Source organism: Athalia rosae, chromosome 5, assembly GCF_917208135.1.
Source record: "Athalia rosae chromosome 5, iyAthRosa1.1, whole genome shotgun sequence".
Classification (NCBI taxonomy): domain Eukaryota; kingdom Metazoa; phylum Arthropoda; class Insecta; order Hymenoptera; family Athaliidae; genus Athalia; species Athalia rosae.
In genome coordinates, this window is record NC_064030.1 from 7,981,903 (window position 1) to 7,997,444 (window position 15,542).

The 15,542-nt window shown below is 41.5% G+C and overlaps 2 protein-coding genes and 1 long non-coding RNA gene across 4 annotated transcripts; 1 reads left to right on the forward strand and 2 right to left on the reverse strand.

Annotated features, from left to right (window-relative positions):
* Window positions 1-8: 8 nt before the first annotated feature.
* Window positions 9-5,655, reverse strand: LOC125500997. Its single transcript, XM_048655483.1, has 3 exons — window positions 5,092-5,655; window positions 990-3,978; window positions 9-338 (listed from the first exon to the last, which is right to left on the reverse strand). Exons 1-3 carry the CDS (start codon window positions 5,101-5,103, stop codon window positions 277-279), a joined length of 3,063 nt encoding a protein of 1,020 aa, XP_048511440.1. The 5' UTR covers window positions 5,104-5,655; the 3' UTR covers window positions 9-276.
* Window positions 5,656-5,846: 191 nt separating this feature from the next.
* LOC125501005 lies at window positions 5,847-12,634 on the forward strand. Of its 2 annotated transcripts, XR_007278467.1 has the most exons (4): window positions 7,155-8,268; window positions 8,361-8,457; window positions 8,974-9,147; window positions 9,236-12,634. It is a non-coding gene; the product is annotated as an uncharacterized LOC125501005 (long non-coding RNA). The 2 variants fall into 2 exon arrangements; XR_007278466.1 differs by having other exon boundaries at window positions 5,847-8,457.
* A 118-nt stretch (window positions 12,635-12,752) lies between these two features.
* Window positions 12,753-15,201, reverse strand: LOC105690163 (glycine-rich cell wall structural protein). Its single transcript, XM_012407737.3, has 3 exons — window positions 15,054-15,201; window positions 13,428-14,126; window positions 12,753-13,332 (listed from the first exon to the last, which is right to left on the reverse strand). Exons 1-3 carry the CDS (start codon window positions 15,159-15,161, stop codon window positions 13,057-13,059), a joined length of 1,083 nt encoding a protein of 360 aa, XP_012263160.2. The 5' UTR covers window positions 15,162-15,201; the 3' UTR covers window positions 12,753-13,056.
* Between the last annotated feature and the right edge of the window lie 341 nt (window positions 15,202-15,542).

Below are 15,542 nucleotides of genomic sequence, written 5' to 3' on the forward strand. Positions count from 1 at the left end.
GTAATATATTCAGCGTGTTTGGAATATTTTATTAGAAAATACAGCGTGGATTTTTGAAGTTTTAGCCTCGTACACAATTATAACGGGGCAAAAACTACTTTCCACGCTATGCCAAGTATAATAATAATAATATTAACAATAATGATGATAATAATAATAATTTACATATAAACAATAAATGAATCACTCCTGACTTCCGGTTTTGATATAAATATCTATTTCGTTTTCTTGACTTTTGATTTTTTCGTTTTTCGTTTTTGGGATATACACTCGCTCTTACATAGCGAGTTGGGGTTCCGTTGAAACGTCCTCCGGTTTCGTTGCTTTTCCGGAATTATCTGAAACATAAAAATCGTCAGTCTCTTCTGCTTCGTTCGGGGAACAGTTCGAAGAATGTCCCTGCTCAGATGTCGAGGATGATGTATTAGCTTTATTACTAGTTCGCGTGATCTCTACGTGCAAAAGTTGAAACAAATTTCAGTTGTCGCGTTGGAAATCTGATCGTTCAATGTAATGCTCTGCCAGCTGGTGTAATTTTAAAAAACAAAAATCACGTATAAAAGTCAACTTTCGTAACTACCTACATAGGTATATACGTATAGAAAAATGAATGCATCCCGTAGATGTATTGGGCGTTTAAACGGAACTTTCCTGGTAAAAATCTGTACGTGGGTATACATGTATGTACGTATATTTAAAAAAAAAAATGGTATTTATTTTTTTTTAAATAAAATCTTTTTTCTTCTTCTTATTTTAAATACACCTCTTGTTTCGTCCACTTGTTTATCGGGACTGACAAAAAACGATCAACGCTTTCAACTTTCAAACAAGGTTTGGGTCAAAACGGTGCTAAAATTTTGTAATCGAACGCTCGCTTCTATAGTGAAACTCTTGGTCGTCCCTCGCACCTCGATTTATAAATAATACATGTGAAAAAAATATTTGAAAAACAAATAGTTGTATATATTATATATTTCTGTTTCAATCACCTGCAGCTTCATCATCGACATCATCGACGACTCGACGTGGATCTTGATGCTGCACTTTGGAGTAGCCGGAGATTACTTTCGTTCCGTCAAACTGTTGGCCGCCTCTTACTTCCGGTATCAAATCCTTTTCACTTCTAATTATCGAAGAGGTTGTATCCGAAGCAACTTCCTCGGTGGGCGCTTGTCTTTCCGGAGTTGTCGATCTTCTGGACTGATGGTTGCCACGGTTACTATCGATCGACGTTCTGCGTTTCAAAACCTTGCGGATTACACGGCCGGATTCTTTCGTCGGCGTTTGTTCCGCGGGCGACGCTACGACGGTCGAACGAAATGCGTTCGCGTTAACTTCGATCCCGTCGTTAACCTTGTCCTTAATAGTCGACGGGGCGACAGCGATGTTACGAACGTTCGAAGACGCCGAAGCTAGAGAATTCGTGTAATACGAACTGGTCGGCGTTCCGTAGGATGTTAGCGATGACAAATTCTGTATGAAACGATTGTCGATCTCTTCGTCCGCTTCCGTTTTTCTCTCGTCGGCGGGAGTCTCGCGAAAATCGATCGCTCCTTTGACCGGTAATGTTTCGTAGGTGTTCAATACTTCGGGAGGCGAATCGATTGGGTTTTGAATCGCTGATATTGAGGTCGGATAAACCGGAATGGGGCTTTGCAGAGACGCTCCACTTTCCTTCGGTGGTACAAGGTCGTGGCTTAAAGCGGGTACATTGTCAAAGTTCTTGGCCAATCTGTCGCCGACGTCGAGGTACGAACTGACCTCGCCCGTTTGATGACCATTCCGTTGACCATTTAGGTTGTACTTTATCTGATCGCCGGATTTTGCTGTAGGTGATCCATAAACCGACGCAGGGATATAACTGGCCGAAATTTGGGGTGCCGTTGCCGGTTCCTTCGCGCTCACGGTTGGCTTCGGTTCTTGTTGACTGCGATCGTAATTATTTTGAATGTTCGAATTAGCTGCTTGATAATTATTGTGCGAGTAATCTTGGCTGTTCGGAACCTGATTCAAATTCTTATCCGTATTCGTACGATCTTCCAACGCCGATTGCTCTTCGAATTGGGGCGATCCTACCGTTGATATGCGGACGTGATGTACTCCGTTGTTCACAGTGTGTTGATAACGCTGTTGACCGTGGTAATGCCACGTAGACGTGGAAGGCGACGACGGTTGACTCGAAGGATTTGCCTCAACGGTTGATTCCCCGTTATCAGAGGAGTGAAAATATTCGGCCTGAGGAAGACCGATCGTTTCGCTTTGTCTGGGAAAACTGTTCGCCTCTTCAAAATCTGGTCGTTGAAGGTCGCCGTGGTTTTTCTTGAATTGCGTTACGCTTCCCGTACCCCCGGTTGAAAAAGGACTGCCGTGTGTAACGGGTGGCTGAAAATCCGTATTTTCACTCGGGTTCGGGTACCCGGAATTCCTGACTTCGGAGTAGCCGAGATTATAATTCGGGTATCGCGAGTCCAGAGTCGGCGATGGAATGTAGGGAATTTCCCGTTGCGTGAACGGAACTTTTGGAGCTTCGTATATTGCGATGTTAGCAACGTCGTCGAACGGTCCTAGGTTTGGGGTGAAACCTGGAACAGAACTTGCGGGAAGTTTGAGCGCGATGTAAGAACCTCTGGTTTTAGGGAGGTAATAAGTTGTCGGTAGAACAACGGCGGGTCTTTCAGTTTCCGCTTGATTGAACAGTGACGAAAAACTGCCGCCCGACGACTCGGTAGACTCGACGTCAGGCTTGGGAGTTTTCGATCCGATGCCAAAAACTGAGGAGAAGAATCCTCCGGAATTATCCGATGCCTCGTTCGTCGGACTTACTACAGCCGGGGTTTCGGTCGTTCCACGGAATCGTGAGAACAAACTCCCGAAGAATCCTTGATTCGAATTTTCGTTGTCGGTCGCCTGTTGCTCCCTGGGACTTCCGTTTTCCGTCGCGGCTTCCGGTAAGAAAGCTCCGAGTCCTCCGAGATTGTCCAAAAAGCTCAAGTCGGGGTTCTCGGAATCTCCAGCAACGGATTGCGATTGCTTTCTTGAAATTTGCTGATTATTGTTAACACCGAACGCCTGCGGATTGTTCAGTTGACTTTGGAGTCCCTGAGGGGCGTCGGGTAAGAAAGTTCCGAGTCCACCGAGATTGTCGAGGAAACTCAAATCGGGATTGTCTGTATCTTCAGCGGCGGATTGTTCTAAAATCTGTTGTTCGTTATCAGCACCAATCGCCTGTCTATTTCCCATCTGGCTTTGTCCCTGAAATTGGACGTTCGAATAATATCCGTCGGGTACTCCGTACGTGACGTGGGGTATTTGCGGTTGTTGCGGAACAACTGGAACCGTCGTTTGTTTCAGTGGTTGGGGTGGAGCGTAGACTTCGTGTTTTTGTTGCGTTTGAACGTTGTACTGATTATTGCCGGGTATGAAGCTGGAACTGTGGAATTCCCCGCTTTGATAGGTTTCCTGTTCGGCTGCAGGGTACGTCGGGACCGGAGGAGGATAGCCGGCGGGTGGATATCCGGTTGAGTAGGTTCCGTGTACCGCCGGTACATGCAGGTCGGACTGGCCCCTGGAGGCTTGGAAGTCTTGGTATCCATTTTGGAACGAGTTCCTATTGAAATCCGAAGAGGAACTGGAGCCCGAAGTGTATCCAGTTTCGAGAACAGTTTGCTCTGGAGGATAAACGTTTTCTGGATGAAGTTCGACCGGATGTAGATCTATACCGTGGTACTTGTGTACTTTCCACACCGGGTATTTGTTCAAATCGATACCCTCGGGCAGTGGAGTGTCACCCTGAACGAACCATTTGTTATCGTCCGGTAACGGTGGCGGGTACGTTATCGGGGCTTCCGTTGTCGTTGCCGACGAAGTAAAAGGCCATATGCTCCGCGAACTTCTCGCCTTTTGTTGTTCGCCGATATTCGAATCGGCGCCGTTCGGCGGTCTGGCCAAAGCCAGGCCAAGAATGGAAAGCCACAAAATCTGGGAGTGGAAAAAGTCAAAGGTTCGTTACAATCGTCGAAATAAAGACACGAAATTATTGCACGCGCATACAGAGATGGATTGCCAAATGATGAAGATTGGATAAATTGAATAGGTGTGTAAGATGAATTATTGTGCCGAGCTCTTGATTACTACAGTCTGAAGTCCGTCATTATAAAAATTACCGCTCAAATTGAACACTGCAATGGCACTTTACACTTCACGGTTGTACTGGAATTTTTTCTCTCCCGTAACTATGATTTTAAAAATAACAACCACGTCTTCTTATCCATTTTCGATCAACAAATTCTCGTTTATTGGCGCGCTTCGTAATTGGTCGTAAAATATGCGATCGATATCAATTAAATTCATACGGATGCGTTTTGATGACTCGATCGATTAGCGTACAACTTACAAATTTTTTTTTTCTTTCATTTAAATAACACGTGAAACTACGCTTTCCTTCCCATCCCGCATAACTCTGCGATGATAAATCTTTTAGAACACGTTCATCAAAAGAAAGAAAGCAGCTGCGAGAAAATTCTTGGAGATTTCCACTTGGCGTTTTTTTTTTTTTTGTAATTTACCTTTCCCTCCCCCTCTAATCATACATCTAGATGCGTTTGATTTATTCTCGCTTGGTCGAAACTTCATTTCATCACCAGATACAATATGGGAACCGTTGGATTTCATCAAAGCCATAAAAATATTAAAAAAATATGACAGGTAAATTAATTAGCCCGTGTTCTTGGTTTTTTCCTTCCACGATTTTGTACCACGAGAATTTGTAATATCACGTTGAAGAAATAACACCTCGTTTCCCTTCGGTAAACATCTTGGAGATCCACGCGACAGCATTTCAAATTTCATTAATTTCATTTGAATCGTTATGCACGGTAAAAGGAAGAGAAAAAAAGTAACCGAAACTCGATTTCTGTTGGAACGCTCTCGCTGCGCGTTGAAATGGAATCTTATCATTAGAATAATAATTGTTTTCGTAATTTTTTGGCGCCTCGCGTCTTCGGATCACGAACGAGATATAATTTATTTTCAATAACTACTTAGGTATCACTCGTAACGTTAGTTACACGTGAAATATATTTCATATCTAACCTTGTTCCTCATATTGTCGATCGAAAAACACCCCGCGCACTTTGTAGAGGAAATTAACAAAGAAAAAAAAAAAAAAACAAATCGACTTTTCGCGCGTTACGAATAATAAAATAAATACTAATACATCTACCGAGTTAAATAAATAATAAAATAAATAATAAGACTTCGACGCGTCGCCGTATTTGTATTACGGTCTGATAATGACTGGCCACGGTTGATTTGTCGGTGGCCTTTAAATAGTTTCCAAAAGTGAAAACCACCCTTCTATTGTATCGGTATATTTAATTATATTTAATCCGTTAGAATTTTCTGACTTTCCCGTATTTGCTCGAAACAAGTTGGAAATATACTTTCACGGAATAGAACCTTACGGAAATCGTGTCATAGACTGACGATAAGAGACGGAATGAGGGTAGCTCCGATCTATATAGAACGGAATCACCGACGGTCAACGGCGGCGCCCTCGAGGCGATTACTGATTAGACATTCTGAACGTCGAAAAATCCGATTTAACCAAATTATTTGCGAAGCCGAGAGGCTTCACTATCTATTTTTTTCCTTCTCGCTTCTTCGCATTATTTTCTTATTTCGTCTTCTTCTTTGTAACTTTGGGAAAACATAGAGCAGCTTTTCGTTCCTACGTTGTACATAAAATTTGGTATACACGTGTATATATATATACCTACCCGTGACCTCCGCGTATATTTTAGGACTCTGATCCAATATATTAGGATGATTGGAAAGGTATGTATACCATACCCACGTAATACGCACAACCCCCATGCGTGTCGTATATCTTTGTTTTATTTGCACTAATAGTTTTAATTCGTCAGAGACTCACTGAAATTCGAACACGCGAATGCGAAATTCGATACAACGCACCTAGGATGATCACCGTAGGGGATTTTTCGAAACCGGAAATAAAAACTAGAAAATTCAAATTAGAATTTTTCATTACCCCTGTTCGATTTCAAGTTTTATAACGTTATCGCAAAAATATTTAACATTGTGAATGATCTACACCGTTCAAAATTGAAACTTGATTTTTATTCATTACTTTTTTCAAATTCATTTTCATTTTTAAACTTCTTACTTCATCGTCATATATGAGAAACGATTTGATTGCAATCTAAAGTTTCTTCTCTAACATACGTATGAGATGACGTATGCGTATGAGGCATTCCACGTTTTGAATTTGTTCGTGCGATATATTTCCTGGTGAAAGCAGCACCCACGGTTTTTTTTGTTTTTCTCTTTCGGTTTTGATTTAATGCAAGCATTTTTGAATCAAGAGTTTCAAACTTTCAAAACTGGTACACGGTAAAATCTTTGTAAGAAGCGTACCGTTGACTGAAAAAGAAATGCATATTGGCAAAATGAAATTTAAAATCAACGAACGATCGATTGCGAATAGTTGCATAAGGTGCGTCATGCGCTATTCCCAGATAATGTTAAAACGCAATCGAAATTGGCGGATTTTTTTTTTTTCTACACATTCAATACGTTATGTCAGTAATGAAGCCCGGGAGGTAGGTTCCATTCAATCACAGATGCTATGAGGATATTTTCTTCAGGTATAAAGAGACACGAACTGGTCGAGTTTCACGTTGGAAAACTGCATCGCATCTGGATATTACCTGAAGGCTAAATTACACATACGTTCGCATCGTGGGTAATATACATATAAGTATATACACAAAATTAATCCAGTTGTCGCTTTTTAGAATGCATTATATGCTACAAATGTAATGTACCGATTTATTCGCGTAAGAAATTGCGTAATCCATTTTTCTCGATTGTCAATATTTAGCGGACGTAAAAAATGCTATGAATTTAATTGAAACAATCACGTCTTCTCAAGGATCCTCGAATTTGACGGCGTCTTCCGATACGCTCGGTAATTTCTCGTGCACCTGGTTATTCTTAAGAATTATTATTGCACGCAGCCTGGTTATACGTACATTCTACTACTTCTGGGTTACATATTTTGTAACCGGAAGTCTTGCTGAGCGAAGTGCGGATAATCGGTTGGCTTTACACATGTACAGAGGACGAGTGTGTACTCCGCGCGTGAAATTTTCTTTATCATGAGAGTCAAATCTTGATACTTGAAATTGTTCCTCATCACGCTACACGCACGGAATCTCCCGTGTGAGAGATACCGAATACCGATGAATTATGCAAATTCTCCCGTCAAAAAAAAAAACTGAAGAAAAAACAAATCAGTAAATGAAATGAGGGCCGGGATCTCCTCGCATACGCGTGATATTATATACTTTCTTTTTCTTATGCTCAACGCGATCAATAATTGTAATTATTTTATCGAGATGTAAAAATTCCATCTTCCAAACAGAGATGTGGATGAATAAATGAGAGAGAAAAGAAAAGAATGAAAATATTTTTGACAATTCGTTCCAGCGGTTGTAATTGTGATGATTTTTTATTCCGTTCAACTTTTTGGGATACGCCCTTACGGGCAGCCCCCGTAATATCTGGTTGGTTACACCTGAAATGGGAAAGCTGTAAAGCGTGGGAATATTTGGAGTGATTTTGTATCGAGAATTGACGATTTTCAATGTATCTTTATATATACTGTAGGTATATGTACAGTACTTTACGGAATTTCTCATTAAAGACAAAGGTGGGCCACTTTCTCCTCGATATGTGCAACGTCGGTAAATATATGTTAGCGAGTATATAGTGTACATAACGCATCAAGTACATGAAATGCATGAGGTATACTGTATCGTACGTATATACATATAAATGTGTTGGCGGATTCTACCTTCTTATCTTCGATTTCGAATCTAAAGTTGAAAAAACATTTTAAAGCTACCAGGAATTCCTGTAGATTTGACATTCAAGGATCTATAAATTAGACAAAAAAAAGCCAAACTGTTTGAAAAGAGGAATTCGGAACTTCAGCCTTCATCGAACGATCGACGATACAAAGTCTTTCGGTGGAAATTCCTGCACCGATGTTGCAAGAAAAAAGAATAAATAAAAACTAGATGAACTAAAAACTAGTTCAGCGAGCAATGAACGTAATTCATAGCTGTGTATAAATGAAAAGAAAAGATTTATGAATCGCAAGAATTTCTAGCAACTACGTTCATTCAATAAATGATATTACCCGTTCTACAACGCTTCCCGCTGCACGCACTTGTTGTAATAATGGTATGTAATAACTAAAAGTACATAATAATGATTAGTTAATAACATTTATTGTTGTTATTAATATTGTTATGTTATTATTGTCATCATCGCAGGTGAAGCAGACACCGTAGCGGAAAGTACGAACTCTCGGTATCAGCTGTTGATACGGCAGATCTGCGGGTTAAAATCGGTGATCGTCCGTTGAAACCGGTAAGAGGTATGACGATATCGTAGTTCAGAAAATGCACCAGCTTCGGTGGTTCAAGGAGAAATCGGCTAACTGAGTTCTAGATTGCATGTAGGTAACTTGGAAGAAGTTGAACTTTTGTTGCTCCGAAGTAAAATTGTTTACCGAACGATGGCGCTACTTTGAGAAACATATTTTTCAATTACTGAAATTAAAAATTGAAAATATCCGGGGCAAATGAACTGTTCTTTTTTGTTATAAATTGTTCAGGAAGCTCTTTACTTTTCATTTTCGTTCCTTCAACTAGTTGAAAGCTTTCATCACTTTTTTTTTTTGGTCTGGTTTTTTATTTCGTCGTTACAAAGGATAGACAGATCCACCCCCCGAAGTATAGCGTATTTGTTTTCCTGATCCTTTTTCATTTTTTTGCAAAAATAGAGTAGGTACATGAATTTAGCAACTGAAATGATTCTTTCTCTACTATCCCGATTGAGAAGATCAGAAAAAAAAATCCATTAACGAAATGTCAATTATTTCAGATTTTTCTAAGTAATCAATTACATGCAAATGAGATGGACCGAATGACCTAAGAAAATTAGGAAATATAATTAAGGTCTTTCGCAACATGGCAATATAGTTATTTCATTTGGTCTGGTGGCAGGTAACGTTGATCCAGCAGCTGAAGAAACTAACTCATGCATACACGTATCATGGTATGTAATACCTGCAGTACGGTAGAAAAAGATGAAACGTAATTTTAGTGGGAATTCAACGTCTAATAATAATTGTACGTTTCCTTAGCGTTACGTCAGAGTTTATGGCCCAAAGTAGGTGACCGGTGGAGACGCTACCGGGTGAAAGCAAGGGTCAGCCTAAAGGCCATTCCGACACTAATACAGTAAGTGCATGCACCATACTCCGTGTGCGGATATACATACGCGCGGGTACGTGCAACATTTGCCGAGATTTTGAATGATTTCGTTTTTGAATTTCTTCTACCTTTTTCACCCTTCGTTATCGCCTTGCCACGTGTTTGGCTTGCTGGTTGAAATCACTATACGGTAAACAAAACTATTTGAAATTTCACCGGGTGTGTACGTCGAATAATCTTTCATCGGACCGTTTCCAAATCTCGATCGATTCGCCCCAAAGATCTTCCAGGACCAATCGAATGAGTAAAAAGGAGGATAAATTTTACTTGAACTTTTCGGATTGTTATCTCAATTGGAAAGCGTGGCTACGAGCATGCATTTTTCCTGCTTTGCATGTAACACTTACCTCCGCGATATTGGCAGTTGTCGTTTTCTTACTTGCAGTCTGCAATTGCATAGTGACGGAATAATAACAATTTCACGCGGGGTTTAAAATTGTTCGTAACCAGGTAATGGTACTCGGTAATGCAAAAAATGAATTTTCAATCACCGAGATAACGACTGCAAATATCGTATGGATTAAAGAAGTTGCTGAAATTATTTGTAAAAAAATGCATATACTCAACGGTCACGCTTTCCAATTGTAAAGAAATTTCTCAGTATTTCTCAAAATTATTTGGAGCAGATCCAAGGGGCGCGTCGATTAAAATTCAAAAATATGTCCGTATTAAGTAATTACCACCCACTGTTACACTTCTACGCGGTCCGAGATTGATCAAAACCTTTCTCCTGCCTTCTCCCCTCACCTGACTACAATTTCTTCTTTTTTTTTTCTTTCTTTTTCTCAAATCAGGTACTGCACGATTATGTATACCAAGTAATCTCGGTAGGTGAATAAATAAATACATTTACATACACCTACGTCGAAGCGTTTCGCTATAGTCTTCGCACAATCGCTAATTCTATTCTTGATTCTTCGCTATGATCGTGTTCATACAGTACACCTACCTACGCCATGCGGTCGGCGGTTGTCGGCTAATTGTAAGTACTTACATAGGTATTGCGTGTAACAATATAAGTACACATATTGCAGAGACGCTGATTAATTGTGTGTGCTTTATATTATAGGTACATAAATTATCCTGCGTGCTTGGTATTACAATCTGTAAATGCATCTCGCGATACGACCGGTGCTAATCTGTTGAACAAAAGTGTAGGTCATTCGGTAGATATAGGTGTAGGTACGTATAGGTATGACACAGAGAATGCTTAATTTATGTAGCATGCTTCAGTTTGCTCATTCTTTATATTCAAATAAATGTTATGCAGTACCCATACTCATAGTTAAACAGCCGACTCCTTCGATGACTGTGACCGGTTATTATATTAACAACTAGGAAGTACCTTTTTTTCCTTCCTCTGTCCCAGTTGATGTCCGCGGGCAAACTCAATTCTAAAATCATTTCATTGACTCTCGGCTGTAATTATTCAAGGTACGCTAATTTCTTTTTTCTTTAAAATGACAGTAATCGGACGATCGTTGATCAGAAAATAGAATGAAGATCGAGGTGAAACAAAAATTGTCCAAAGTGTGCCAAGTTCGTACGAAACAACGAATGCGTGAATTTAGCGAGAACGCTTTGCATAGTATGCGTTTTGTCGGTCGATGGGACATGACATGACATCTGATTGATCATGTATATGTATGCAACGGGGGTTTGCTTATCGTAACACTTTACGGTCAGACGTTAATCATCTCGGTCAGTCCGACCGTACGCGTTTCGACTTCTTATACACATACGTGTGCATTTCGACGACCGAAAATCCCCGAAACTGAAACAAATCGAGAACAACTTACGCCACAGTTTCGCGCAAGTTCAACGAGTTCAACGTACTCATCGCATGTAATGCACCGGTATCTTTCACCTGCGATCAGCTTTGTTTCATTCGATCAGCTCCCGGTTCTCTTTTCCGTTTATCAAAAATTGTCGCGGTGGTCGAAAAAATGCTTTCGTCTTCCGCCGATCACCGTCGCGTTATTACGCCGCATGAAATTCAACCGTGCAACGTACGTACGTATACGTACCCATGGCTACGTGAGTTTTACTCGATATCCTTGAACGCGGAAATGGCTCCGTGCATATATCGCGGAGTTATTAAAAACACGCGACATCCGCGTAGTACGAGGAAATGTACAAGTTCGCGCGATTCCCTACTTTCAAAATCGAACGCGCTTTCACGGTGATGAGTACGTACCGCACACAAGCGCAACGTAAGCAATCGGTTGCCATAGGCTCTCGCACGGTTTTGCCGTTGGAATTCTCAAACGAAATGCGAACAGAAGTCTTCCGTCGGTCGTTCGCCGCGCGGCAATAAGGCGCATATCATCGTCAATATATACATGTACGAGGAACGAACGATCGTTCAACAGATGTCCCGGTTTTTGAAGGAGGCCGTTGCCTGACCTTTCGAAAGTATATACCCCGCACACACACACACACATGTGTGTAAGTATATTTTTTCTCTCCTTCTTTCCTTTATCTTGTCCTTTTTGGTTGTTTTTTTTTTTTTTCTTTCATTTTTTTTGTGGGTCTTGACGAAAAAATATAGTCCTTGTGAAAGTTGCCCTCTGGCTATGGGTATATGTATACGTTTGCCGGTAGGTAGAATAATATAATGTGTGTATGTAACGCTACCGCGGTATATTCCTGTAGCGTTATTGGACCCGAGGCAATAACCGTGCAAAAGTGAGGTGAATGAAAAAATAAAAATGACAAAAAAGAAAAAGAAAAGAGAATCACATTTTCAAGCGCTCGTTCGTTTGGTACGATGCAAATTCGCACGAGTTATAGGGCAAGCGGCCTACATGAGTCCGATGGTCACCGCGTATATATATTTTCACTTTCGCTTGCGACGAGCTGCATCGGATCCTTTTACAGACTTTTACATGCTTTTACGTTCTTCCCACTTGCTTTTATTTTTCGCATTTCTTTTTTTATCGCTCCGATCGAATCGCTCATCGATTACGCCGCTGATAGCGGCAAGAGGTTTCCGGTGAAGTTATAAAATTATACTAACGATAGACTTTCGGAGGAATATTCTAAGATCTTTTGGAATTGAACGGTATGGTGTGTTTTTTTTTAGTTGGAGTTCCATAGCGTAATTATTCGCGATGAACGGTATACATGGTACCGTGGAAATTTTACCGGAACGGTAAAATTTTGCTCTTTTTTTTTTCTGTTTGTTTGTCGTAATTAACAATTGTTCTAGTTGTGCGAGTGAAATCCTAACCGATTAATGCGAAGATATCTTCTACGGTCTCTTCGCTGAATCGTGTTGTGGGAACTTAAAAATATGCATAGTGCAGACGTTGGTATAGGGAGGAATATCGTCTACGTGATATAGACATAATTGAATAGCGTTTGTCGATTCTATGTAAAAAAAACTACATAAAAAAAGCTTTATTTCGCCACCGTTTTCTTGCAAAAAATAGGTATAAAAAACATCATCATCATCAACATCATCATTATCATCCTCGCATCATCTTCGCTTATATAATACAGTCGTATAAAAATAATAGTGTGGTCGCGTTGTATATTTATGTTACAAAGTCGGGATGGAACGTGGGGTTGGGCGAGTCCCTCGCCCCATCCGTTCGTGTCGGTGTGTTTGCATCGCGAGTGCGTGTGAGTGGGGCTTTGGGGGGCTGGGGGTAGGGAAAATATTGTTGGGATCGTGAAGTATAGTTGACTAGTACGGTCCTGAGCCTCCCGGGGGACCATAGTTCGAACTCGGTCCACTTGGGCCACTACCTCCGATCGATCCGTGCGAATCGCCGCCACTTCCGTGACCTCCGCCGATGCCGCCTCCGTGACCTCCGCCGATTCCACCTCCGATTCCACCGCCGATTCCTCCGCCGATTCCTCCGCCGATTCCTCCGCCGATTCCACCGCCGATTCCTCCGCCGATTCCTCCACCGATTCCACCGCCGATTCCGCCTCCGCCGCCTCCTCCGGTGACCTCTTTCTGCAATGGAAATTGAACGTTAATATTTCTGATCGGTTTCTGGGGAATTTTCACGCCCCTTTCCTGGGTTGTAGACGATTGGAATAACGGCTTACCTGGGTCTTGTACTTGATGAAGTATACTTCGGGTTTGCTGGGTTGAGTGGGAGTAACAGTTGGCAGATTAATTTCTGGTGCTTCGTCGGGCTTCTTGACCAAGACGTAGATGAGGGTCTTCTGTTCGTCCTGCTGGAGAGCGGGAATAACAGGAGCGGTAGGGGTGGGTGGAGTGGGCGCCTTGATGAAGATAATCTTGTAGTGTTTCTGGGGTGGTGCTGGCAGGGAGATAGGCCTGTTCGGTCTTTCTTCGGGTGCCTCTGGTGGAGGTACGTGAACGTAGATGTGCTTCTGGATCAGGGATCCACCGCCGCCTGAACCACCGCCGAAAGATCCACCGCCGAACGAACCGCCACCGAACGAGCCACCCCCGAAGGATCCACCACCTCCGGAGGAACCGAACGAACCACCTCCGAAGCCGCCTCCCGAGCCACCTCCGAAACCACCTCCCGAACCACCTCCGAAACCGCCTCCTGAACCACCTCCGAAACCGCCGGAGCTACCGGAGCCAAATCCTGATGAGAAACCACCACCACCTCCGTGGCCACCCCCGATTCCAAGACCTCCCCCTAGGCCTCCGAGTCCACCAAGAGAACCTCCGCTACTTCCGTGGCCGGGTGCGCCGTAACTTCCGCTCGGTTGGGAGTAAGAATAGCCTGCCTCTGGGCGCGCCATAGCCATCGCGGCCAGTGCCACGATCTGAGGAAGAGAAAAGAATATGTTGTAAAATCGTTGAAAAAAAATTTCAATTGTCGATGAAATTAGTTTCCGTGCAATCGATACGTCGAGAGAAATCGCGGTTTCCAATTAACCACGAGTAACGAGACACATGATATCTTCACCGGAGAATTTCGATACATGAAATTTAATAATTACAGATCGCTTCGATCGATCGTTACGATTAGCCAACTTTTGTATCGAGATTACAAACCGCAGAAAGTACATTTTTATAAGCTATCTGAAGTGCAACGAAAAAATTTTCTTTCAAATTTCTTCGTAGTGTATAGGAATAGGTATGTAAATGCATTTTTCGCGGAAGATGCGTCAGCGATAGAACCTGAATCCGCGTTTCATCGAGACTCTAGTGTACAACGAAAGTTTGAAACCGTTGAAAAATTAAAATCGCTCATTTTCTATCGTGTGAAAAATGACTGAGTTGAACTAAAAAAAAAAAATATTTCATCCGTCCGTGCGATGTAACTTGTCAATGTGAACGTGAAATTTGCAGTGTGTATAGATAATGTGACATGTAAATGTGAATTCAAAAAAAAATTTTCACTTCGCGTCGTATAATAATATCGTTCACAAAATTGTTACTGTCAACAACAATAGCGATAACAATTTAGTCCGTTATCTCGTTAGATAATCCGTAGAATTTTCCGGCGTCGGTATACAATATAATCCTCTCCACGATCATTGATCAGCTGATTTTGTTTATTGTTTTATAATCATCTTCGTCTGCACACCGCGATATAGTCAGTTGTTATTATTACGTTTTCCTTTTTGTTTCATTTAATCTCGTCTTTTTTTTTTGTTTTCTATACGCGATTATTTTCGGGAATAGATGAATTTAAAAAAAACTCGCTTCCGTCCGATGGGATTCCGTTGAGTATACGATCTACTCACCATGAATGCCCTCATGGTTGCTGCGGTTCCTTGATTTGAGGACTGATGCTTCTTGGATGTCTTGAGGCCCCCTTTTATACAGACCGGGCCCCACTCGCGTCGACCCATCACCCATGAGATGCGGTAAAGCTATTGCAAATCCGGACGCTCTAAATTCATTTATCTAACCGACTTCCGCTGGTCGGAAAATTGTAAAAAAAATTCATACTACCTCGTGAGATTCACGAGTATACGAAAAAAATTATTTCACAATTTTTCGTCGATAATTTTTCGCGGGAAAACCGTTTCCCATGATAATAGAAAGTCATTTTCTCAACAAACGCCGCATCTTCTTCAACTCTAGCCGTTCGACCGAGAGGTGTCGTCTAGACAAAACTTTGAATTTAATTCTTTAATTGACTCTTCTTTCTCTTTCCATCGATTTCTTTCTCTGCTCAAGGAATTTTTTTATTGATTAGATTCTTTTATTATTAGTTTTGTTCCACCATT

Coding starts and splice junctions, on each gene's coding strand:
- LOC125500997 (XM_048655483.1), bottom strand. Junction 339..989: donor TGTCGATGATGAAGCTGCAG/GTGATTGAAACA, acceptor TTTATGTTTCAG/ATAATTCCGGAAAAGCAACG.
- LOC105690163 (XM_012407737.3), bottom strand. CDS start 15,161: ATGGGTCGACGCGAGTGGGGCCCGGTCTGTATAAAAGGGGGCCTCAAG. Junction 14,127..15,053: donor CAACCATGAGGGCATTCATG/GTGAGTAGATCG, acceptor TCTCTTCCTCAG/ATCGTGGCACTGGCCGCGAT. Junction 13,333..13,427: donor TCATCAAGTACAAGACCCAG/GTAAGCCGTTAT, acceptor TTTCCATTGCAG/AAAGAGGTCACCGGAGGAGG.